The 25,306-nt window shown below is 42.2% G+C and overlaps 1 protein-coding gene across 5 annotated transcripts in view; it reads right to left on the bottom strand.

Annotated features, from left to right (window-relative positions):
* The window catches only part of CFAP47 (cilia and flagella associated protein 47), a 665,273-nt gene that overhangs the window by 536,245 nt on the left and 103,722 nt on the right, over positions 1-25,306 (bottom strand). For all 5 annotated transcript variants that reach the window (XR_012898421.1, XM_075913261.1, XM_075913262.1 and 2 more), the window contains exons 22-24: positions 19,860-20,025; positions 17,777-17,871; positions 4,549-4,708 (exon numbers count right to left, since the gene is read on the bottom strand). Coding sequence is in view for 4 of the 5 variants with exons in the window: in XM_075913261.1 (XP_075769376.1) it covers positions 4,549-4,708; positions 17,777-17,871; positions 19,860-20,025 (421 nt within the window). In the remaining variant the exon portion in view is untranslated. The remainder of the gene's footprint in view (positions 1-4,548; positions 4,709-17,776; positions 17,872-19,859; positions 20,026-25,306) is intronic.

Genomic DNA, 25,306 nt, shown 5'->3' with positions numbered 1-25,306 from the left:
GCTGGCATTCAACCATTCTTTGGTGGGGTCCAGGTGTCCCGTGCAGGGCTTCATTACCCACAGGAGCAAAGGGTAGGCTGTGTTCCCCATGATGCACATCCACATGTCCATGTCCCTAACCCTGATGGTGTAGTCAGAGAAAAAAGTGAGTGTGCAGCTTCTGGAACAGGCTGTAATTCCTGAAGATGTAGGCGTTGGGTGTCTTTCCCAACCACCCAAGGTTGATGTCGGCGAACCGGTCTTGGTGGTCCATGAGAGCCTGCAGGACCATTGAAAAGTACCCCTTCTGATTGATAGAATTGGAGGCCCAGTGGTTGGGGGCCGAGATGAAGATAAGGATGCTGTCATGGCAGCAAAGATGATAGAGTCCACATCGCCCAGGATGACAACCCTGTTCAGTAGGATGGTGTTGATGGCCCTCACCACCTGTAGAAAGATACATACATAGAATCACAGGGTTGCCAGAGTCCTTAGGAATTCTCTGAGCCCAGCCCCTTTCCCACACCAGGCCCAGCCCCAACTTACCCCATCCCCAGTGGAGCTTTGTTAAGGCACTACTGAGTCCACCCCACCCCCTTCCCTAGGGAACCCCTTTCCAGTAGTTCACCACCCTCCTAGAACAATAGCAAGAGAGTCAAACCTGCATGTACAGCTGTGACGGTTGATCTCCCTACACCAAACTGGTTCCCAATGGAGCGGTAGCTGTCTGGCATGCCAAGCTTCCAAAGTGCAATGGTGACCCACTTCTGGAGGAGGATGGCAGGTCGCATGTGGGTGTCCCATTGCCAGAGGGCAGGGGCAAGCCACTCGTACAGCTTCATGAAGGTGTCCTTCAACATGTGAAAGTTCAGGAGTCACTGTTGGTTGTCCCATGGTCTGGTCCCGACGAGGTGCAGGGGAGGCTGGGAAGGGCTGTGCTGCATGAGCAGTACATGGAGTGGGGTGAGGAGGTGCCCCACAGTGAGCTGCAGGTCCTGGTCTTGCAGTGCCACGTGGGCAGCCTGCAGTAACTGCACCAGGAGGTGCGACACTAAGTCTAAGAGCCAGCAAGTGCTTTGCAGCAGATATGACTCCATGACTGGAGTGCTGTGGTGTCCACAAGGCCAACCACAGCACACAGTGAGATGAGTTTGCTGTCCTTTGAGGAGGTTGGAAAAAGTGAAGAGCCTGAGACATGACTGTAGAGGGGAGTCCCTTTAAGCATGATAGCCTCAGGCAGAAGCTGCAGGAAGTGACTGCTGTCCTGATGCCCTGCCCAGAGAGCTTCCAAGGGGCCTTAAATACAATTCAGCCTCCTATTAGTGTGGATGTGCTATTTTGATATAGCTCTGCACTTTTTTGATGGGGATTTGTAGTGTGGATGCGCTATTTCGAAATAGCTATTTCAGGAGTTATTATTCCAAAATCACTTATTTTAAAATACGCACATAGTTTAAACATACTCTCCCAGAGCAGCTCCATCCTGTGTACTAAATGAGGCAGGAGACCTGGGGGAAAATAGCAAAACTTTGCTAAATGCTTTTGATTTCCTTTCTGTTAACAGATATCTTAATTACTTGATCATATACTAACAATAGCAAACTATCCTCACAAACTTTTTCCTCTCATTTCTACTACTCCACTTGTCCAACATTTTCACTTCAATCATTCAGATGCATGTGTCAGAGTTTACAGGCATTATGTATTCTTTAAATATGACTTTTTCTCAAAATCAGAGAAAACTGGTAACTCCCACTCCACTTGTCCTCCTCTTCACACAATCTTGTCCAGATTCTGCTTCTTTCTTATAAAGGTCAAAAAATGCTACTACTACAGAACAGCACTAACTGAGTAACAAGAGGATTAAGATAATCATATTAAACCAGTATGCAAGTCTGGTTCCAGATAAAATATTCAATACATGTCTACCATACTATGGGAAATGCTTATTTGACCACAGGCAAAGCCTGTGCTATGCTACTATCTATACTCCACCATCTTTGCTATATGGTAACGAAAAAGTTGTTAGCAGATTCGGGAATCTTCCTTGGTGATGTTTCTTAAGTGTTTGCAAATTTGTCCACCTAGTTTTCCCCAGAGATGATGGAATCCATGGAATTAAGTAATTCCTCCTCTTTTTAATTCTGGACATATTGTCCAGGGAAAGAGTAATTATATAAGATAAGACCCAAAATGCAGCACCACAAACAGTGACATTTTAAAATTAGTTTCCTATTTTTCCAGCAGTATAACTGTCACAGTTCCAAGGTGAGTGCAGCAGTCTTCTTCCCGTGTGGTCCCTAGGTGGGCACCTATTTAAGGCGTCTGACTCCTGGGTGCCATCGCTCTTAGTAGAAACCCACATCTTGCTCTCTCCTAACAAGTGTTTTAAGGCTGCCTTAGCATATATTACAATACTCTCAGCAAGCCAATTGCCTAGAAGCCAGTGCCTGTGGTTTTGCTTTCTCTAAGAAAGCTAAGAACAGTGTTTTGCCGCAAATGCAAGCAACTATACAGCTCTTTTTAAGCAAGCACCTTTATTTGTAAGGTAAAAGCGTAACAGAATAAATACAATAAAAGTTCCTATAAAGTTTTATATAAAAAAGGTCTTCCCTTGTCTGTTGGTCTTTAGAAAACCCAGACTTTGTGGTCAATATATACAAGCCTCTCCAGGGAGATATAACTGTCTGGAAGTGTTTACAACATAGGGTGATTCTCTCTAATCACCTCCCACTGTTTGTGATTCCTGGAGCTGCCATGATAATCACCCCCCCACTGAAGCTGCAATCAATCCTTGACCCACCGTGATACATAAATTCGGTATGATCCCCAGAGACATTGAATTTAGTTGTAATTTCTGTCATTGTAATTACTTCCTAATGTAAGGTTTCATGGGGTATGTCTACACTGCAGAGTTTTTTCAGAAAAACAGCTGTTTTTCTGAAAAAAACTTCACTTACGTCCACACTGAAAATTGAAAGAACAGAGAGTTCTTTCCAACACTGGTAAACCTCTTTCTATGAAGAAGAAGCCTTTTTCTGAAAGAGCTCTTTTGGAAAAAGGCATGTGTGGATGGGGAAGAGGGAGTTCTTTTGAAAGAAGAAGCCTCCAGGAAAAAGCACAGGTGCCCTAGTGGCCACTCCATCCATAGTAATCACAGTTTAAATGCGAGATAGCGTCCACACTGAAGGGACGCTCTCTCAAAAAAGCAGATCGCTATTTCGATGCACTTTTATGGTGTAGACGCTCTCTTTTGGAAAAGTTTTTTCAGAAGATCTCTCTTCCGAAAGAAGCCTACAGTCTGGACATAGCCTAAGTGACTATAATCTTCAAAGTTTCTTCCTGAATTTTGGTAGCGAGAGGATTTCCCGTTTATACATAAAATCTACTTGTCTAAATCAATTAAGGCTGTTCAAAAAATATATTATTGTTCCAATCTTGGGTCTTCTGAAGAGATAAACTGCATTTTATTTCTATATTTTAGCTAATTAGAAAAAATACACCAAATTCTACTTTGTCGATATAGTTTTTATTTTTTACTTCACTTAAAGTAAGTGCTCATTAAGGGTGCTGGACTGACAACACAGAAGAGAATAGGAACTACTTAATCTACTGAACAAACGCAGTACAGGAAGCAACTGTTCAAGCTTCCTCCATACCCACGTAATAAACATCATTCACAACTTAGAGGGATTGCCTCTACTCCTGAATGAATAGATTCTGTGTCCATTTAGATGTTGGTCTTTCTAATCCATACTACCAACAATGTTTCCAGTTTGTGCCAATAGCAGAGATTATTGTGATATGGACATCTGTTCATAGATAAGTAAGCAGAGACCAAAAACTTATTTCACAAAGCCCAAATATATGTAGATAATGTGAATTTCTAATGTCTGAAGATTAAGGATACTGAATCCCCTATGGAATCCCCTCTTAGGCGTCTCTGAGAAATATATGCTTTCCAGGGTAGTTTCCTAGAAATGTTTCATGCATTAATGGAAAGGAACCACTTAATATTTTGCTCTACTTGAATCATTAAAAAGAAAATTTCTCCACAGATGATTACATATTATTTCAGACCTACAGAATGTCCTAGAATGAGAAGGCCTTAAACCAGAGTCCCTCAAATTCACAAAGGAATTCGTTTATTTAAATCTTTTCTTAACCAGTTATGCTTTCCCAAAGAAAAAGGTGTTAGGTATCCTATTTTATACATACAGCAGAAATACTTCAAGCAATTCCCTTTTCCTCAGCTATCCAGACTACAACTCTTAGTTCTCTGAACTTCAACAGGGTTTTGATTTTTTTTTCCATTGGCACAATCCCCAGAACCTGTAGCACTAGGTAGTATGGATAGGAAATGTTACATTTATTTTCCTGGTTTCAAACTATGTAACTTTGGAATTCAAGAAAGGTCCGTTTAAAGCTCTTCAAACATATTTTAGAAAAAAAGTGCTGATTCACAGTGAAATGAGATTTAAATACATCTCTGAAAATGGAGTCTTGAACAAACAATATTCATTTTAGCAAACACATATAAAAGTTGACAAAAATCAGAATAATACTTACATGGGCAAAAGCCTACAGTGATACTAGTTTTTTCTCCTGCATCAAGAACTCCAGCACACAGACTGAATTTAAAAATCCCATCTTCTATGGCTTTTCCTCCACCATCAAGATCTAATTTCCACGTCACCTGTTGCCTCGAGATATTCTTCAGGTCAAACTTCTGTAAATAGTTGTAGGTAAAGAATGAAAGATGATAGAACAAATAAATATTAAGTTTTTCCTGTTGAAAACAAGTCAAGTTATTAACATATTTTGTACTTTTTAACTTCAAATAAGAAATAACTGACACAGAGTTCAATAGAGTATGCAATTTATATCTGTGAGGTAAGAAAATAAGCATACCTCATTGTTCACAGGTAGCACTCTTATCAGCCATTCACTATTCACAAAGAGCAATGTTTCGTACCCAGGAATGAAAACCATTTTCTCAAGTCTTAAATAGGACACTGATTTTTTCAACGTACAGTAGACTTCCGATAATCCGGCACCCTTGGGACCAGGAGGTGCCGGATTATCAGATATGCCAGAGTATCGGGAGGTACTCTGGCGGGGTGCTGTGACAGATCTGTCAGGATACACACTGCATGCAGGGGTCAGCAGGGAATGGTGCGGGGAGTGTTGTGGGGAGGCGGTGGAAGAACATAAAAACAAGAATGGCCATACTGGGTCAGATCAAAGGTCCAGCAAGCCCAGTATCCTGTCTGCCGACAGTGGCCAGGTGCCCCAGAGGGGGTGGACCGAAGACAATGATCAAGCGATTTGTCTCATGCCATCCATCTCCAGCCTCTGACAAACAGAGGCCAGGGACATCAATTCTACCCCCTGGCTAATAGCCTTTTATGGACCTAACCTCCATGAAATTATCTAGCTTCTCTTTAAACTCTGTTATAGTCCTAACCTTCATAGCCTCCTCTGGCAAGGAGTTCCACAAGTTGACTATGCGCTGTGTAAAGAAAAACTTTATTTTATTAGTTTTAAACCCGCTACCTATTAATTTCATTTAGTGTCCTCTAGTTCTTCTATTATGGGAACTAATAAATAACTTTTCTTTATTCACCCTCTCCACACCACTCATGATTTTATAGACCTCTATCATATCCCCCCTCAGTCTCCTCTCTTCTAAACTGAAAAGTCCCAGTCGCTTTAGCCTCTCTTCATATGGGACCCGTTCCAAACCCCTAATCATTTTAGTTGACCTTTTCTAAATCCTTTCTAAGGCCAAAATATCTTTTTTGAGGTGAGGAGACCACATCTGTACACAGTATTCAAGATGTGGGCGTACCATAGATTTATACAGGGGCAGTAAGATATTCTGGGTCTTATTTTCTATCCCTTTCTTAATAATTCCTAACATCCTATTTGCCTTTTTGACCGCCATTGCACACTATGTGGAAGTTTACAGAGAACTATCCACGAAAACTCCAAGATCTTTTTCCTTATTTGTCGTAGCTAAATTAGCCCCTGTCTGACTGTACGTATAGTTGGGGTTATTTTTTCCAACATGCATTACTTTATACTTATCCACATGAAATTTCATTTGCCATTTTATTGCCCAATCACTCAGTTTGGTGAGATGAAGTTCTTCACAGTCTGCTTCTGTCTTGACTATCTTAAACAGTTTAGTATCATCCACAAACTTTATCACCTCACTGCTTTCCCCTTTCTCCAGATCATTTATGAATAAGTTGAACAGGATTGGTCCCAGGACTGACTCTTGGGGAACACCACTAGTTACCTCCTCCATTCTGAAAATTTACCATTTATTCCTACCCTTTGTTTCCTGTATTTTAACCAGTTCTCAATCAATGAAAGGACTTTCCTCTTATCCCATGACAATGTAATTTACACAAGAGCCTTTGGTGAGGACCTTGTCAAATGCTTTCTGAAAATCTAAGTATACTATATCTACTGCATCCGCCTTGTCTGCATGTTTGTTAACCCCTTCAAAGAAATTTAAGGCTATGTCTACACTCCTCTTGGCCATTCTTGCACAAGATTCCGCAGAGCATCCACATTGCCCACCCACACTTGTGCAAGGAAATTTACAATACGGCGTACGCTCTTTTTTAACAGGTGTAAGCCCTCTTGTGCAAGAGCTCTTGCATAAGAGGGCAGTGTGGATGCTTGGCAGGGATTTCTTGCACAAGAAAGCCCTCTAACTAAAATAGCTGTCAGAGCTTTCTTGCGCAAGAGAGCATCCACACTGTCATGGGTGCTCTTGCGCAAAAGCACAGCTCGCACATGGCAGCGTGGACATTTTCTTGTGCAGGACTTCTTGCACAAGAACCCTTGCGCAAGATATTCTTGCACAAAAAGCCGCCAGTGTAGACATAGCCTAATTATAGATTAGTAAGACATGATTTCCCTTTACAGAAACCATGTTGACTTTTGTCCAACAAATTATGTTTTTCTACATGCTTCACTATTTTATTCTTTACTATTGTTTCGACTAATTTGCCCGGTACTGAAGTTAGACTTACTGGTCTGTAATTGCCAGGATCGCCTCTAGAGCCCTTTTTAAATATTGGTGTCACGTTAGCTATCTTCCAGTCATTAGGTACGGAAGCCAATTTAAAGGATAGATTACAAACCACAGTTAACAGTTCAGCAATTTCCCATTTGAGTTCTTTTAGAACCCGTGGATGAATGCCTTCCGGTCCCGGTGATTTGTTAACGTTAAGTTTTTCTATTTGTTCCAAAACCTCTTCTAATGACACTTCAATCCAGGACAGCTCCTCCAATTCATCACCCACAAAGGATGGTGCAGATTTGGGAATCTCCCTAACATCCTCAGCCATGAAGATTGAAGCAAAGAAATAATTTAGTTTCTCCACAATGGCTTTATCATCCTTGATTGCTCCTTTTATATCTCGATTGTCTAGGGGACCCACTGGTTTTTTAGCAGGCTTCCTGCTTCTAATGTACTTAAAAAACATTTTGCTATTTCTTTTTGAGTTTTTGGCTAGCTGTTCCTCAAAATCTTTTTTTGCTTTTCTTATTACATTTTTACACTTGATTTGACAGTGTTTATGTTCCTTTCTATTTATCTCACTAGGATTGGACTTCCACTGTAGAGAATCGGCAAGTATACTGCTTTGGCCACGTGACAGAGCGTCCCAAGTACGAAACCAAGCAAGAGTCCTGAGCCAACAATAACAACATCTGCCTGAGTCAATGACCTTCGAGAATGCTGTGTTTTGGACTGGGAAAAAGCAGTTTGTAAAAAAGCAGTTTGTGGACTTTTGGGAAGTTTGAGAGGGTATAAAGATAGTTGTAATCTTGCAATAAAAGGATTTCATGCTTGCACCGGCCGGAGTCCGTGCCTTCATACACCACATTCCACTTCTTGAAAGATGCCTTTTTGTCCCTCACTGCTTCTTTTACATGGTGGTAAAGCCAGGATGACTCTTTTTTAGGTCTCTATGTTTTTTAATTTGGGGTATACATTTAAGTTGAGCCTCTATTATGGTGTCTTTAGAAAGTTTCCATGCAGCTTGCAGGGATTTGGCTCTAGTCACTGTGCCTTTTAATTTCTGTTTAACTAACTTCCTCATTTTTGTGTAATTCCCCTTTTCGAAATTAAATGCCAGAGTCCTGGACTGCTGAGATGTTCTTCCCACCACAAGAATGTTAAATGTTATTATATTATGGTCACTATTCCCAAGCAGTCCTGTAATGGTTATCTCCTGGGCCTGATCCTGTGCTCCACTCAGGAGTCCCATGCAACCGGCTTGCAAGCAGGGCAACTTGTAAGCAGCGGTGGTGGTGAGGGGGCAAGAGGCAGGCAGCTGTTTAAGGCGGGCAGGTGAGAGGGGGCTGTCGGTGGGGGATGGTGAGGGGCAAACCCTCCGCCAGGTTGTGGGGAGGCAGTGGAAGCCCCTTGCAGGAAGAATAACAGGTAGTTTGATTTAGGGCTTTAATTCGAAATACCGGGTCCCTGTCGTGTGAAGACGCGAGCAGTTAGTCAGACTTGTAAATTTCAAAAATGGCGACCAGCCAGGAAGATGCAAATCAAGCACGGGATATTTAAATCCCGGGCTTGATTTGCAACTTCGAATGCCTACATTAGCCATTAGTTCGAAGTAGGGGGATAGTATAGACATACCCAGACTAAAAATGCCTTAAAAGGCTGTTTCAAAAATTTAGTCTCTGAGTCTGCTCAAATGATCAGTTGTTTTAACAGAAGAAAGACTCCATGCCTTCAAGGCAATTCTAGAACTTTTCTCTGAATTCCTGAGCCATATCTTAATGGTCACAGCATAAGCTAGAGAATGAGACAAAACTTCAGATGCATTATAGGCAGCACATGCCTGGCTAAGTCTTGACTCTCATGACCATTAGTTCTCTTAGCCTGCTTGTCAGGGTACATCTGCACTGCAGCTGCATAGACAGATATGTGCTTCGTCTGCCTGAGACAACTGAGTACAGACTTTTTCAGACTCTTTGGGTATGACTTGGGCTGCTAGCCCAAGAAAAGATGATTACTTGCTTTCTTGTAACTGGAATGGATGTGAAAAACACATTTTGAAGAACACCAATCAGCTGTGTAGCATACATGACCATCAGAAACTTCTTCCCCTACTAGCTCCTGTCAGGTCAGCTGTGGAGTCCTATAGAGTGACACTGCTATAGCAGCCATTACATACCACTGCCGACCCGATCCACCCTCCCCCCCCTTCAGTTCCTTCTTTCTGGCTACTCCAACAGAAGGGAAGAAGGATGGGTACAGGAATGGATATGAACAACACATCTCAAAGAACACCAGATATGAGAAAACAGGTAGCTGTCTTTTCTTGAGAGCTCATTCACATCAATTTCAATCAGGTGGCTTCCAAGCCACTACACTCTAGAGGTGGGATAAGAGTGAAGAATAATTGATTGGACTATGGCTCTCCCAACTGCTGAATCAGCCCTCAATTATTTATTGATGGCTCAATGAGCCATGGATGTATGCACAGAAGACCATGTTGCTGTCTTACAGATTTTCTGAATGGGAACCTGTGCCAGAAATACAGTGGATAAGGCCTAACCTTTTATAGAGTGGGCCATCACCAAAGGCAGTGTAATTTCCACCAGAACATAGCAGATACATATGCAATCAGATATCCAAGAGGATATACCTTGAGCTGAGACCAGGTCTCCCTTCATATGATCCTCTATTGCCATGAATAGCGGGGTATACTTTTGAAAGGGCATTGTGCATTCAGTATAGAAGGAAAGTGCCGTACATACATCTAATGTGTGCATCACCTGTTGTCTGGCATTTACGTTTGGTTTTAGGTAAAAAAAATCAGAAGAAAAACATCCTGTCCAGGGTGCAATTGTAAGATCACCTTTGGTAGAAAAGCTGGGTGTGGTCTAAGCTGCACCTTGTCTTTATGGAAAATAGTATTTGGAGGCTCTGAAAAGAGCACTCATTGCTCAGATACCGTTCTGGTGGATGTAATCAATATTAGAAAGGAAACCTTAAGGAAATGTCGCAGCATATAACACCTAGCCAGTGGTTCGAAAGAAGGCCACATAAGTCTATTGAGAATTAAATTAAGGTCCCATTTAGGCCCAGGAGGACATGAGTATGCCAAGAGTCTATCCAGGCCCTTTCTAAAATGGACTGCCATGGGGTCCTCAGAAAAAGAACGCTGGAAACAACAAGGGTGAAAGGCTGAGATAGCTGCTAAGTGGACCTTAATCAAGGAGGGTTTCGTAAATGGAGGAGGTAATCCAAAATGAGGGAACAGATGCACGTATAGGAAAAAGGTCATGCTAAGTGCACCAACATGAGAATCTTGTCCATTTAGCAAGGTAAATAGCCCTTGTTGAGGGGTTCCTACTATCCAGTAGTACCTGCTGAACCTGAGTCAAACATTGGTGCTCTAAAGAGTTAAGTCATGCAGTCTCCATGCCATGAGATGAAGGGACTGGAAGTCTGAGTGTTGGAGATGACCCTCATCTTGCAAAATGAGGTCCGAGTACAGTGGGAGAACTAGCAGGGCTTCCACTGACAATTCTAGCAGGGTGGTAAACCATACTGGAGCCAGAAGTATTACATTTGATCTGTTCCTAAGGCCCATCAGTAGGACCTTGTGTATCACCAGTACTGTATGCAAGGCATACATCAACTTCCTCTCCCCAGTGAATCATGACCGCATCTACGGATGAACCCAGGCTATTGGTCTGAAACTAACAGAAGGTATTGCACTTCTTGATCCTGGTGACAAATAAGCCTAGTCCGGGAAACATCCACTTCTGGAAAATTGAACAGATAACATCTGTTCTGATAGACCACTTGTGTGCAAGAAACATTCTGCTGAGGACATCCGCTAGACTGTTCTGCAAGCCCGCAAGGTATTGGGTCTCGAGGTGAATAGAATTTTCTATGCAGAAGTGCCAAAGATGTAGGGCTTCCTGGAAGAGAGGGAACAAACTCACTCCCCTTTGTCTGTTTTTATAAAACATTGTCATGGTGTTGTCCATTAATACTACTATACACCAGCCCTGAATTTGTGGCTGAAAAACCCAGCAGACTAACATGACTGCCCTGAGCTTTTTGACATTGATATGTAAATTGGAGTCTGCTGGGCCCCACTTCCCTATGTCCTGTGGTTCCCTAAACAGGCTCTCCACCTGATGTCTGACATTCATTACCAGCATCAATGTAGGAAATGGGGGTGCAAAAGGGACTCCTTCACATATGCAGTGTGGGTCCAGTCAGCAGTTGAGCAGCAATCACGCTGGGGGGAACGGTCTCCACCAAGTCCAGGTTGTCCTGCACTGGACAGTACACTGAGCCTGGAGAGGTCTGAGGCATAGCTTTACATGTCTGATCACATCAGAACAAGACACCATGTGCCTTAGTAGGCATAAGCATACTCTTGCTGCTGTAAGGGGGTACTGAATGAGTGATCAGACAATGCTGGTCATGGCTTGAAACCTGGAGCTGGACAGAAAGGCTCTCACTTAAGTCGAGTTTAGAATTACTCCAATTAACTCTTATTTTTTGAATATGAGTCAGTATGGACTTTTCTTCACTGAGGAGAAGACCTAATGAGCGAAACAGTGCCAAAGTCAGGAGAATGTGAGTCTGTAGTTGCTCCCTGGAATGGCCTTTCAGCAATCAATCATCCAGATATGGAAAGACCTGGACTCCTCTCTTGTGTAGGAAGGCTACTACAACTGCCATGCACTTGGTGAACATGCATGGGGTGGTTGACAGGCCAAACAGGAGAATTGTAAACTGAAACTGGTTTTGGTTCACCACGAACTTGAGGTAACACTTGTGGGCAGGTAAAACTGCGATATGAAAATATGCATTCTTCATGTTGAGGGCAGCATAGCACTCTACCAGATCCAACAAGGGAATAATGGTGGCTAGAGATACCATGTAAAATCCTCATGTATTAATTGAGGTCTCTTAAGTCCAATATAGGCCTCAAAGTTCCCTTGGCCTTGGAGATTAGAAAGTATCAAGAGTAAAACCCTGTGTCTTACATTGCAAAGAACCTCTTGAACCACACCTAGCATGAGAAGCAATCCTAAATAACGAGTTACTCGTGAGAGAAGTCCCTAAAGAGGAGCACGGAATGAAGTTGGGAGGGAGGGAATAGGAGAATTGAAGAGAATATCTCATTGCAACCATGCACAAAACCCATTGGTCTGTTTTGATATGGGACCCTGTATGGTCGAAGTAGGAAAGTCTATTCAGAAAGAGAGGATGTGGATTCTGGGACAGAAGTGGTATGCCATCCAAGAACACACTTTCAAAACCCCTTTTGGGGACTTACTGCAGACTTAGAGGCACTATTGCCTTGGCCCAAGGATTGATTAGAGGGCCTGTACCTACAGTTCCTGTTCCAATGACAGAACTGCTCTTGTCTTTGTTGTAGTGGTTGAAGCCTGAATGGCTTTCTCTGGGTTGCTGGACTATTCCTACCAAGAGATTTCATGGTAATTCTTGAGTCCTTCAGGGTATGTCTACACTACCCTGCTAGTTCGAACTAGGAGGGTAATGTAGGCATACCGCACTTGCAAATGAAGCCTGGGATTTGAATTTACCGGGCTTCATTTGCATAAGCGGGGAGCCGCCATTTTTAAAACCCCACTGGTTCGAACCCCGTGCAGCGCGGCTGCACGGGGCTCGAACTAGGTAGTTCGGACTAGGCTTCCTATTCCGAACTACCGGTACACCTCGGCCCTGCCTCTCCTTCCTATTCACGTGGAACGAGGTGTACTGGTAGTTTGGAATAGGAAGCCTAGTCCGAACTACCTAGTTCGAGCCCCGTGTAGCCGCGCTGCACGGGGTTTGAACCAGCGGGGTTTTAAAAATGGCGGCTCCCCACTTATGCAAATGAAGCCCGGGAAATTCAAATCCCGGGCTTCATTTGCAAGTGTGGTATGCCTACATTACCCTCCTAGTTCGAACTAGGAGGGTAGTGTAGACATACCCTCAGTGAGTGAAGCTTTCAATCAGTTCGTGCTGAAAAGTCGCTTCTCCCTTCAAACAGGAAGTCTTGGAGGTTTGCTGGACCTCCACCAGCAGTCCAAAGGCCTATAGCCATGAGGAGCAGCATATGACTATTTCTTCGGACAGAGTTCTAGCTACTGTGTCGGCCGAATCTAATAAAGCCTACAGAAAGGTTCTGGCTCCAGTCCTGCTCTCTTCAGTGAGAGCCCAAAAATTCCTCCCTAGAATCTACAGGAAGGAGTTTTTTTAACTTGACCATAGTTTCCCATAAATTACATGAGTACCTGTTGAAAATAGACTATTGATTAGCTATCCTCAATTGAAGATCACCTGCCTCATATATCTTCCTCCCAAAGAGGTCTAATCTCTTGGCCTCTTTGGCTTTCAGTGCCAGTGCTTGCTGGCCCTGCCTCTCCTTCCCATTCACAACAGACACCACAAGTAAAGTAGGATGAGGATAGGTAAAAAGGAATTTGTATACCTCAGAGGGGACAAAATATCTCTTTTCCGCTCCTTTTACTGTAAAGGGAATTGAGGCTGTTTGCGACGGCATGCTGTTATTCATCTGGATGGTCTTTATTATAGGCAAGGCCATCCTCGAAGGACCCTCTGGTGCTAGAATGTCCACCAAAGAGGTCCAAGAATCTGAGAATCCTTCTATCTGCAAGTTCATATGGCGGGCCATTTGCCAGAGGAGTTTTTGGTAGGTCCTAGGGTCGATGAGTGAGGGTCCTACTGAGGAGGTACCTGCCACCACTTCACCTGGAGAGGAAGATAAGGACACCGATGGCAACAGAGGGTCAGATGGTACTTGACCTTGCTCCTGATCCTGCACCTAGCTTGTGACTGTAGCCTGGGAGGAGTCCTGGGCCTACATGGGAGCAGGTTCTGGAGGTGCTCCAGTGTCTTGCCTGTGCTCATCTGGCTTCAGCTCAAATATATAGATGACATCAACAATTCGGACCCTGATGGTGATGACCATAGTGGTGTTGATAAGTCAGGTGCCAGGGGTTTGGACCTGGATGTCAGCAATGCTGGTGAGTGGTACCAGGACGACCCTGATGACAACTGTAGCCAGACAGGAACCCCCCTTGTAACATCCATTTTTGCTTGCCTGGAGCACGCAGGGCACACAAAGCAGAAAGCCTTGGAGCAGGAGACTCAGGATATGGCAGGCTGCTGTGACTGTGAATGGCTGTAAACAGAGATACGCCAATTGCTGACCAAGAGGCTGCTGAGGAGTGCCCTTGACTTAATCCCATATTGATACGAACACACAGCCGCCTGCGGGGGGAGGAATCTCTCTCCCGGAAAAAAAATGTCTAGTACTCACAATTTAGTTATCTCTCTTGCAAGTGTAAATTAACTTGAAACTTGCTTGTAAGAACTGGCGCCACAAAACGGACCAGTACAATTCGGCATCTTAGATAAGAAAGAGGATACGGGTCCCCAGGGGTATAAAGATGGGTCCAGCAGCACATTTACTTTGAGTGTCAATCTACCATCTATCTGCTGGTCAGGTTAGGTGTTTGACCTCCCGAGGTTCCAAGGGGATGCCCACCTCGTATTTGTCTTTCCTAGGAATTGAGAGACCGGCCCTGGCTTGACCCGCTGCAGTCGAGAGGCACAGAAGGGGGTAAAAATTGTACCTGGATGTGGTCCTTTGTCTTAAGTGTACACATAGACTTAGAGCTCTTTAAAAATTAAGCTGTCACTTGATACCATTATTTCTATTTTCTATCTTTATTTTCTTTGTAACTATTTTTAAGATTTATATTTGCTAGCAGTTAAGAAATAGAGCAATAGCCATTGTAACCATAAGATCTGTATTTGCTAGCAGTTATAGGAAGAAGCTTGGGCGTTTGGATTTGTGTCACTCCCAGGTGACAGATCCGTTAGGGCATCTCTCAGTCTTTCCTAGACTGCCCACTGCGAAGGGATCTTGTATTCTAGCAGCTAAAATCTGAGATGTAATAGGCTTTTCCTATAGGCCCAAGGCGTATGTCAGCCTGTTGGCTGCCTTCTGCGACGGGACCCCGGTCCTAGCAGTAAAGTCACGGACGTTAAATCTCTTCTCAGCACACACACACATACTGCCCTGACCATCGGCTGACAACAACTGGTGCCAACTACTGTGGAATCGAGACCAGTGATGAACATTTGGTGCCATACCCCTTCTGGTACCAAAGAGCTGTCCCTCTTCTCCAGGGCCGGGGAAGGACCTCAAGCCCACGGTGCCAGGGAGGACAAGCACCTTGAGGATAAGACCAACCAACTCCAGTGATGGTCCATTGATGCAGGGCGCCTAAACATGGCAGGCTTGCCATTAGATTGAGGCACCCTAGCTAGTGCTAGTGGTTTCTCCTGCATTAGGTGAGCTCTGGATTTGGAGATTTCTATGAGGTCTCTCATGGCCTCATAGGTATCCATGGTAGATGGGGAGTTTATCATCTGCACTGGACTTTGGTTCTTTGGAGAAGCACTCTGTGTTTAACTCAACAGTGCCCGTATGGATACTGGAGTTGATGGCTTCTCTCGGTGAGCCTTGTGCGTCGATGTCATCTTGCACTGGCCTGGCTCTTGCTTACAAGGAGAGAACCCTCTACTTGTCTTATGGTGACTATGTGGCAGCACGGTGGTCACATGGTGCCTCATTGCCAACATCGGCAGTGCCTTCAGGCTACAGTGCTGAGAGTCTTTAGCAACCGTCTTTCTTCAATGCCATTTCATGCACAGATCCCAGTGCATTATGGATTTAAATTGCACCTAGACAGTCTGAATATGTCAGTCTAACAGCAGACTCCAGTAGGAACTGATGCAGGCAACACACACACTTCTAAGCTCGGTGCTCTTCCTGAAGGCATGTCAGACATGGGTTATGCATGTCACTGTTTGTTATAGATTTTTTGCACTTGTGCAGGATTTAAACACCAGGAATTTTGGAATGCACCCGGGAAGAGTGAAAGGTGTGGGCGAATCTGTCCACTACAAACTACTGATTTTACAACTGAAAGAATTCAAGACTTAAACATAAGGTAAAGAAGTACTGAATAACTAGGGACTAGAGACTTGATGACGCAAGACAGGGAGAAGTTCCAATGACATCACAGCCAAGAAGGAACTGAAGAGGGGTCAGATTGGTAATGGTATGCACGGGATGCTATGGCAAGCACCACTCCAGCTGAGAGCTGTTAGGGATAAAAGTTCCAGACACTCATGCATGTGATGCGTGCAAACCTAACTGGAACTGCATGAACAAGCATTCCAAGAAAAACTGTCTAATCTACCTCTGACTATGATGCTATTTATAATGTGCTACCTTGAGCAGAGTTAGTGCTAAAGTGTCAACATAAGGTGAGAAGCAAACTCTCAGCCACAGAGTAAATGTGACCCTGCAGGCAAGCTATAAGAACTAACATTCATGAGGATCAAGACTTAGCCAGACATGCATTTTGATCTACCTAAGCCTACTCCATAGATTAAAACTGCCCCACACTATTATCTGCTGGAAGGTCATGCTGAAACCAGTAGAAGAGAAGTGAGAGGTGATCAAGGAGACACCTAGGGAAAAGGATAGAGTTCCTCTATCTTCTTAATTCAAGAAATATCACCCTTCAGATCGAGAAGTTCAGGGGATCTGCTAGAACACAATGAGTTCCTGTTCCAGGGCAACCTCCTCCCCTCCCCCCGCCCTCGCCCTTGTTCTGGGCAAGACTTCACGTACAAAGTTCACATCATTTTCCAAAGTCTGCAAACACTGTGTTTAATCCACGTCACAATTTGTCCCGTGCCCGTCTCTCCCGAGTGATTGGCCTTTCTCTCCGTTTAAGTCGCCAGATAGCACTACGAGGAGGGTAGGGGGACCTGGGCCCACCTTCACAACTGGGTCCCAACCCAGGGACCTAAGGGAGGGAAGCACTCCTGCTCACTCCCCTTATGGTCGGCAGGGCAGCCACCCATAACACGCTGACTCATGGGTGATCCGCCCACCCTGCCCTGGGTCACTTCCTCCCCGCTTTTAGTTCTCCTGGTATAAAGGTGAGGGAAAAGGGGGGCCTTCCCTGGTTCCCCTCAGTCGGCCTCCACCCTCTGCTCTGGCTTGCCGCCCAGAGTTGCTGGTGCCCTCTCCCCTCTTCTCGGCTGCTGCCTCCACATGATGCGACCGGCCTGCCCGGCGTTGCAGCTCAGCCCCGCTCCTCGCGTTGCGCCCGCCTCAGCTGGCAGGTCGCACCACGTGATGTCAGGTCCCGGCGCCGACGCACATTCCGCCGGGACAGCTCCAGCAGCAGCTGTGCTGCTAGCCTGCAGTCCGCCCTCGCCCTCTCCTCCCTGCAAAGCAGGCAGGGCCATGGGAGTGTGGAGCCCTGGGGCTCCATCACACTTCCCAAGTATCTTAACAGACTATTAAAGCAGAAGTAGCTCATCTCTTTCATGATTCCAAAACGACACTGTCAAGAGGCTTCTTGGGGAATCCTTAGGATGTGTAGTAGCAATGGGCAACCACATGAGTGGCCCTCCTTCACCTCAGTGGGCTGCAGCAGCCTGCAGACCACTGGGGTTCTCAGCAGCACAGTGGCAGCAGTGGCAGTAGCAGGGGGATCCCCAGCAGTGGGGTTGGGAGCTGAGAGGACACTGGCTGCTGGCCCTGCCCCCAGGGGAGAACAATTAGTAACCATTAAGAATAGTTGCAGTTACAAGATTACTAAAATAAATTATTTCTAAGATACATAGTTGAGAATAATGATAAAAGCATATATGTTTATTTACCTGAGTGCTTTGATGTTCATCAGCAATACCTAAATGCATGCTTCTTGTCTCAAATATCAGCTGTGAAGTGGAGAACTCAAGTGGTGGCTGCAGTGCTGTAGAAGAAATTAAAAAGTTTATAGAACATCTTGACAAATATTTCTAAAACTTCTTCCATTAAAGCTTTATTTCTACTTTACACATTCTTACAATCAAAAGAAGAATTCTGTGTTGCTCAAAAGCTTGTCTCTTTCACCAACAGAAGTTGGTCCAATAAAAGATCTCATCCACCTTGTCATACCCTGGGACCAACACAACTATAACAGCATTCTTAAACTGACAGATTCTCTCTTTCTTTTAAAATCTGCCCTCCTTTTCATTGTCTACAAATTGCAAGCACAGTAAATGTCTACTTGAGTATGACCCTCCATAAAGGGACACACATCTGTGTGACATTAATTTTGCACCCACCAAAATGTCAATTGTCAAAAGGGAAGTCAAGCTTAGGTCAGGCTTAAAATCAGAATTACCATGATTTTCCTTTATAACTCTAATCTAAACAGGAGAGACTAATACTTTTTTTGTATTTCTGATTAACACAAAAGGGAGTCAGAGTAGATCCCACGTGAAGAAGGACAAGTACTCTAGAAATCCAATCAATTACTTAAAAAAAATTTAAAAGAGTTAACAAAGGTTTCTTTGAGCTAATCTATTTTCATTATCAATGAATATTAACCTTCTATAATGACGGAGAATTCAATAGTATTAGCTTCATTTTTCTAAATGGCTACTATAAGTTTGATACACCTATTGTTATCTCCCTATTTTTAATAGTTCTTAAAGTTAATTAAATTTGTGATACTTTATGTAGATTGTTATTCACCAAAGAATCCATATAAGTTTATCGCAAGAGATTTACTTTTCATTTAATACAGTAATTGCTCTTCTCCAGTACCACAGTAAAGAAAGCAAATGATGTATGATTTACAACAAAGCATTAACTGTATTCCATGGGTAGGAGAGCTGGATGCATGGGGAACAGTCCCTGAGAAGCTGTGAGCATGGGTGGCTCAGTGCACAAGGGCAGTCTCTAGCTCAAGGGCACACCCAACAAGCAGGGCTCCCCAGTTTTCCAGCAGGCTCCAGTGTCATGCTCTCTGGGCGCTCAACACAACCGCTGTGGAAGTGAAGTTGGCAATACATGGTGCCATGCCACCCTAAAATTGATTAATTTTAACTGTTAATGTTTTAGCTATTTATAGGTAAGGTACTACATTAATTTGAATTGTATTGCTGTTGTATAACCAATACTAAACATTATTTTTTTAGATTATGGGTAACACATATATTGTGTGAATGAGGCCAATATAACACAGAGAGCTGTACGTGTCCCAAAATGGTAAGTAGGTTGAGAACTAAAGGTCTGTAGGGTGGCTACTATATAACATTGTGTGGCAATTGGAAAAGGCTCAGAAAAGGGAAGCAAAAATGATTAAGGGTATCGAACAGCTGTCACATTAAGAGAGATCAATAAAACTAGGACTTTTCAGCTTGGAAAAGAGAAGACTCAGGGAGGGGATATCATAGAGGTCTATAAAATCATGACTGGTGTGGAGAATGTAAATTAGAAAGAGTTATTTACTTCATCTCATACAGGCCCATACACAGGAGGGTGCAAAGAGTGCAAACGCACCCTTCCCATTATCCCGCAAATAAGCGTGCTCTGGCCAACAGGGGGAAGGCAGGAGGGGTGTGCTGCCTGAGCCCTCCCTCCCCCAAGCTCTGGCTGGCCAAGAGAAGGCTGGTACTTGATGACCCAGAATTTCTATAATTGTGATTTTTAATTTTTAGAAATTATAGTAATATAATTCCAGCATCAGAAATATATATTTTAAATGGAGTAAATAGATACAGATATATTTATTACATTTTCTAATTATCTGGTATTATAATAAATGCTAAATTAACCTACTGAGTTCTACTTTCAGTTATTTAGCTTCTAATTTTCCTTTGCTAAAACTAGAAATAAACCCCTGAAAAAGCTATGCAGAGTGTGCATGCACATGCGCACACACACACAGTTTAATGTTTCCAGTTTACGTACCCGTTGCTTGGACTGTACATAATGGGACAGTCACAGTCACAGTTTGAGGACGAGGAACAATTATATGCTTTCCTGACCCACAAGGTGTCGTAGCTGTAGAGGTTTGCTGAGAAGATGGAACCTCACTGTTAATGTTTATTGGAAGACTGAAGTCATATGCTGCCACCTAATGGACAAGAAAATGGTTGTGGTCATTTTCTCGGCAAGGGAAACATGTTTATGCTGCACTGTAGCAGAATTACTACAACAATTTTTGAGAAAATTAACCTGAAGACCTGATCGTGTACCAATGATGTAATTGGAGCTTCATCTCTTGCCAAATGTGGCCAGCCATCTTAAGTACCCAAAGATCAACTTTCTCCTCGTCCCTCATGGAAAGTTATAATGAGACAAAAAATATCAAAATTATTTATACTGTGGCTCTAGATGAGACTTTTAATACATCATTGTTTAAGGATGCTTTGTTCCTTTTGATGTATTATTGCAGACAAAGATATCTGAGTTGGATTTCAGTCCATAATCAATAACAGCGAAGGAGATAGAGGGAACTGATCTGAAGAAAACCCTCCTCAACTGCTCAACAGAATGCCTCAACTTCAGTATGCCATTAACAACCTTAACAAAAAATGGGATAAGAAGAAATAAGTTTCAAAGTCAGGAACCCTTCACAAAGACACCATCATTTACACTGATGCAGTTCAAAGTGCAGTGCTTTCATTGATCCTAATTGTAGTACTATCACATGAAAGAAAGGCATTCACTCAGAATCTGTCCCAAAACATTTAGGATTTTATAGGTTAAAGCTAACATACTGAACTCACTTCAGAAAACTGCTAGCAGCTAATGCCTATAGAAAAGCACTGATATAAAATGATTCTTTCACAATGCGCTGGTTGATAAGCAAGTGGCCATGTTTCACATAGTCTTGTTTCCAAAAGGGTTCTCCAGAGGTGCCCCATACAGCACACACGATAGCAGTTTACTCTCAATGTAACAAAAGATATGAATAACCAAGAAAATCAGCATGGGAAAGACTCAAGGTTTATGCACTTCTTAGAGCCCTTTAATATATAAAACTCTGGTAAAGCTTTTAAGAAGCTGAAGATCTTACAGATTCTGAAGAAATAAGTACATTAAACTTGATTTTCATGTGCAATACAGTGAATGGTGAACATATTTAAAAATTTAAATGGGGAGAGAAAAAAAGAGTTGCCACAATCCCACTGATTCTTCAAGTTTCTTAGCTCTATCAGCCAATCTGTGAACCGTTTAGACAACAAAACTAAAGCACATCTTATAAGTTCCAGTGTTCTTGCAGGATTAGTGTGCTCTATATTAATTCATGCAGGAACCACACTCCCTTGACTGAGTACAATAACGCAGATGTATGTAAGGCATTGGGAGGATTGTGTGTGTTTGCTAAGGGGGAGAGAATGTGCATATTATGTGGATTTTCATTCAAATCACCAATGAACCATGCTGGTGTTTCAAATTGAGCAATGAGTAATGTCTAAAATATAGAACTCCGCTTTTTAAAACTGTAAACCAATTATCTTTAAAATACAGTGTAATTAAAAAGTTATATTAATTTTCTTAAACTTTATTTCATGCAATTCTTCTAATTATCTCAAAAACCATCTATATGCTTTACTTCCAATTTCATGACACACACACAAAAATTTTCCTAAAACTACATAATTGAAATCTGGAGTGAAATGGACTATTTCTTTAGCACATCAATGGTTTCCCTAACCCCTAAATATTCTGAAATTACATATGTCCACGCTACTATTATAATGGAAAGATTATAGCTGCAATCTTTGCTGTGGGAAAATTACTACTGATCAATAATCTCTCCATAAATCTGAAATTAATAATTATTTTATTTTTATCTTTAAAACTTCTGAAATATTTTCCAAAAAAGAAAAAGATCTTGGTTAGAATCATAGAATACTAGGACTGGATGGGACCTCGAGAGGAAAGAAGATATTGTTATTGATGCCCCTTATAGTTGCTATTGTACCCAAGAGAGAGTCATAAAACTTTCCAGTGGCAATTTATTTAAAAGATGTCATTTTAACATTTCAGAACACAAAAGTTTGTTCTATATTCTATATAGAATGATCTATATTTTCTATATATCTTATAAATATTTCTGAAAATTTGTTTGTCCCGAAAGATCTCCGAAATTGTAAGAGCTAGAAACACAAAATTTTGAACAGATACTACTGATTTCCTAACTTAAATAACTGGATTGGTTATATCTCAAAATTGGTTCCCCTGGTTCCTCCCGAGTCCCAATTGGGACCACTGATAATTAGCTTTTAGTAGCGCCTGATCATAGGCATTTGCTGGACTCTTCTGTTAAGCATGTCACATAAACTGCAACTATGAGATCTTTTCCCTCTGGCTACAAACTAAGAAATTCATCTGTTGTCCACTGGGGAATGCACTTTGTAAGCACAACACTAGCTATGTTAATTTCTTAAAGTAATATGATAAAAGAAAAAGTATTTCCAATAACATGTTATGTTAAAGTAATTTACGTAGTTCATTCACCACACCTTTTGTTATCAAGAAATGAATTAAATGTAAATGCATTTTGTAAGCACATCACTAGCTATGTTAATTTCTTAAAGTAATATATCAGAGAAAAGTATTTCCAATAAAATATGCTAGGTTAACGTAATTGACGTAGTTCATTCCTCACCCCTTTTACTATATTTTCCCCGGGCGACGACGGGTATTTCTGCTAGTATTATATAAATCATTAAGGTATTTGCTTTGCTGGCTAATGTCCCAGGAGATCTAACTTTAATAGAGGGAGTCTTCAGTAATAGAATAACTGCATAATTAAATAACAGTTCAATCTCATGAGCAGTGTAGAGTAGTGCAATGAATATGGACCAGAGACCAAGAATGCATGTAAATTAATTCCGGATCTGACATTCATTCTGTGGTTTTCTGCAGATCCTTATGTGTCTTCACTTCCTATCTGTAAAACTGGGATAACACTTCCCTGCATCACGGGACTTGTCTGATCCTGCACTGCACAGAGATATGGTGAACCAAAAGAGCTAAAAGGTTTTTCTCATCTCTAGTTTCTATGATTGTTTGTGAAGTAGTTTGAAGATTTAACTTCCTATATAAGTTACAAAAGTGCTATGAACTAGAATGGTAGCTACTTTTGGGCCCTCATAGGACAGATTACCAATGTCTTTTAGACATACTGAATAAAGGAATCAAGAACTTTTTTAAATTTTGCAATCTTCACATTGAAAATATGCTTTTAATTTTTGCCTGCAAGAGAGAGACCATCTATACAGACACAAGGCAAAACATTTGCAGATTAGAAACCTAGCACCTTGTCTCTGCCTCCTTCTGGTTATGCATTTCAATACAGTCTGTAACTCCATCATAAATGGCGTTAATGCTTCTATATTTGCTACTTGTTAGACAATGTGCAGTGAAAAAAAAGTAGATTTACAAAAGGCATTTTTATCCTCACTGTTCAGTCAATATTTCATGCACTACCCATCATCTAACTTTTGTAAAACTAAAGAAACAGAGCTGTCCAAGGTCTTCGCTCAGTTTCTGCACACTGAGGCCTTCTCTTTACTCCATGGAAGATCGATGCTGCAGTGATCAACCTTCCAGAGTTTGATTTAGTGATTATAGTTAAGACTTGCTAAATCGAACTCAGAGGATGCCCCCAACCGTGTCCAGTACTCCTAATCTTGTGAGGAGTAAGGGAAGCTGAGAGGAGCATTTGCTCCCTTGGCCTCCTACTGTAGAGATGCTGTTAAACTCAGTTTAAGGTAAGTCAACTCCAGCTACATATTCTAGGTAGCTAGAGTTGTGTACCTTGAGCCAGGCTTCCAGGTCTAGTATAGGCCTGGCCTGCGTGAACATCTTGTCCACTGAGAACCCAATTTTGCTCTCAGTAATAGAGGTGTAAACTAAGAGTAAATCTTATATGGATTTATTATAAAAATAATTATGCATTTCTGGGAAAAAAAAGCTCAGATTTGCTTCTTGTTTACTATCTACCTGTGTGTAATTAACAGTGCAATACCTAACTGACACAATCAATGAAGTAGGGGTCTTGTACAAAAATCAACAGTCATGTCCATTACACATATACTATAACATTTATGGACAAGGGAGTATAATTAAGTTTGTATTTCTTTTTAGTGTACCACTTTGCAAGCTCAATCATCTTTTAACATCTTTTATTTCCCTAATGGAATTTTCTAGGCTTTGGTTTTTATTTCTAAAGAAATTCCATAATGAGGAATTCCTTGCTACCACACAGCAAATTATCTTGCATATTTTGTACAGAAGAGTGATTAGAAAGATACATTTAAAAAAAGTAAGTTATTACTATGATGGATTTCAAGCTGTTCTGTAATAATTTTGGAATACTGTACATTGATCTGATTGATTTTTGTGTAACTATATTGCTTTATCACTGCAGAAGATTTTCTTTAAAAATACACAGGAAAGGGGACAAATGGCTCAAGTGACATCTTTGCAAACACCAGAAGGCTGTTAAGAGATTTTGCTTTCTCGGTAAGACTGCAAACCTTATTAGAATTAGGACACAATGAGGTGTCCAAATATAGATCAAAATACTTGACACACTTAGGCTACGTCTAGACAGTGGGGCTATTTTGGGATACTAGAAGTATCCCAAAATAGTAATTCTGCATCTTTAAATGCCCCCGTTATTTCAAAATATATTTCAAAATAATGGGTGTGCTATTCCAGCATCCCTGTAATCCTCATTCCACAAGGGTTAAGGGACATGTCAGAATAGTGCTTTATTTTGAAATCTGGCGTTGTGTCGACAGTGCCAAATTTCAAAATAAGCCATTTCAAAATTACCTCGAAATAAGCTACGCAATTTGCACTATGCAAATTGCATAGCTTATTTCAAGGTAAGGATGCTGTGTAGATGCACCCTTACAAAGGAATACACTCTAAGGGAGGAGTAGCACTTGTTTTGGGGATCCAGCCTGAGACAGCAACTTTCTGGGGGTATGTCTACACGAGGCGTACAGATAGTGCGGAATGGCTTGGTAGTTCGAACTATCTAGCCCGTGCTTTGTCTATCCGCGCGGCACGGGGTTCGAACGAGCCGGCATTTAAAAATGGCGCCGGCCGGCTTATGCAAATGAAGCCCGGGAAATTCAAATCCCGGGCTTCATTTGCAAGTGCGGTATGCCTACATTACCACCCTAGTTCGAACTAGGGTGGTAGTGTAGACATACCCTGGGGGAGTATGACAAAAGATTGGCCTGCCAAGAAGACCATCAGAAATGGTAAGCCTATCAGTAATAAAGCCACATGTGTAGACTATAGCCTTGTGTGCACTGGCAAGTTTCAGAGCAGTAAATCACCTCCCAGTGCTGTAACTCCCAAGGTGTCCACATTGGCAAGGCACT

The sequence above is a fragment of the Pelodiscus sinensis genome, chromosome 1, assembly GCF_049634645.1.
Source record: "Pelodiscus sinensis isolate JC-2024 chromosome 1, ASM4963464v1, whole genome shotgun sequence".
NCBI classification, from domain to species: Eukaryota; Metazoa; Chordata; order Testudines; family Trionychidae; genus Pelodiscus; species Pelodiscus sinensis.
This window is presented reverse-complemented; position numbering and strand designations above follow the sequence as displayed.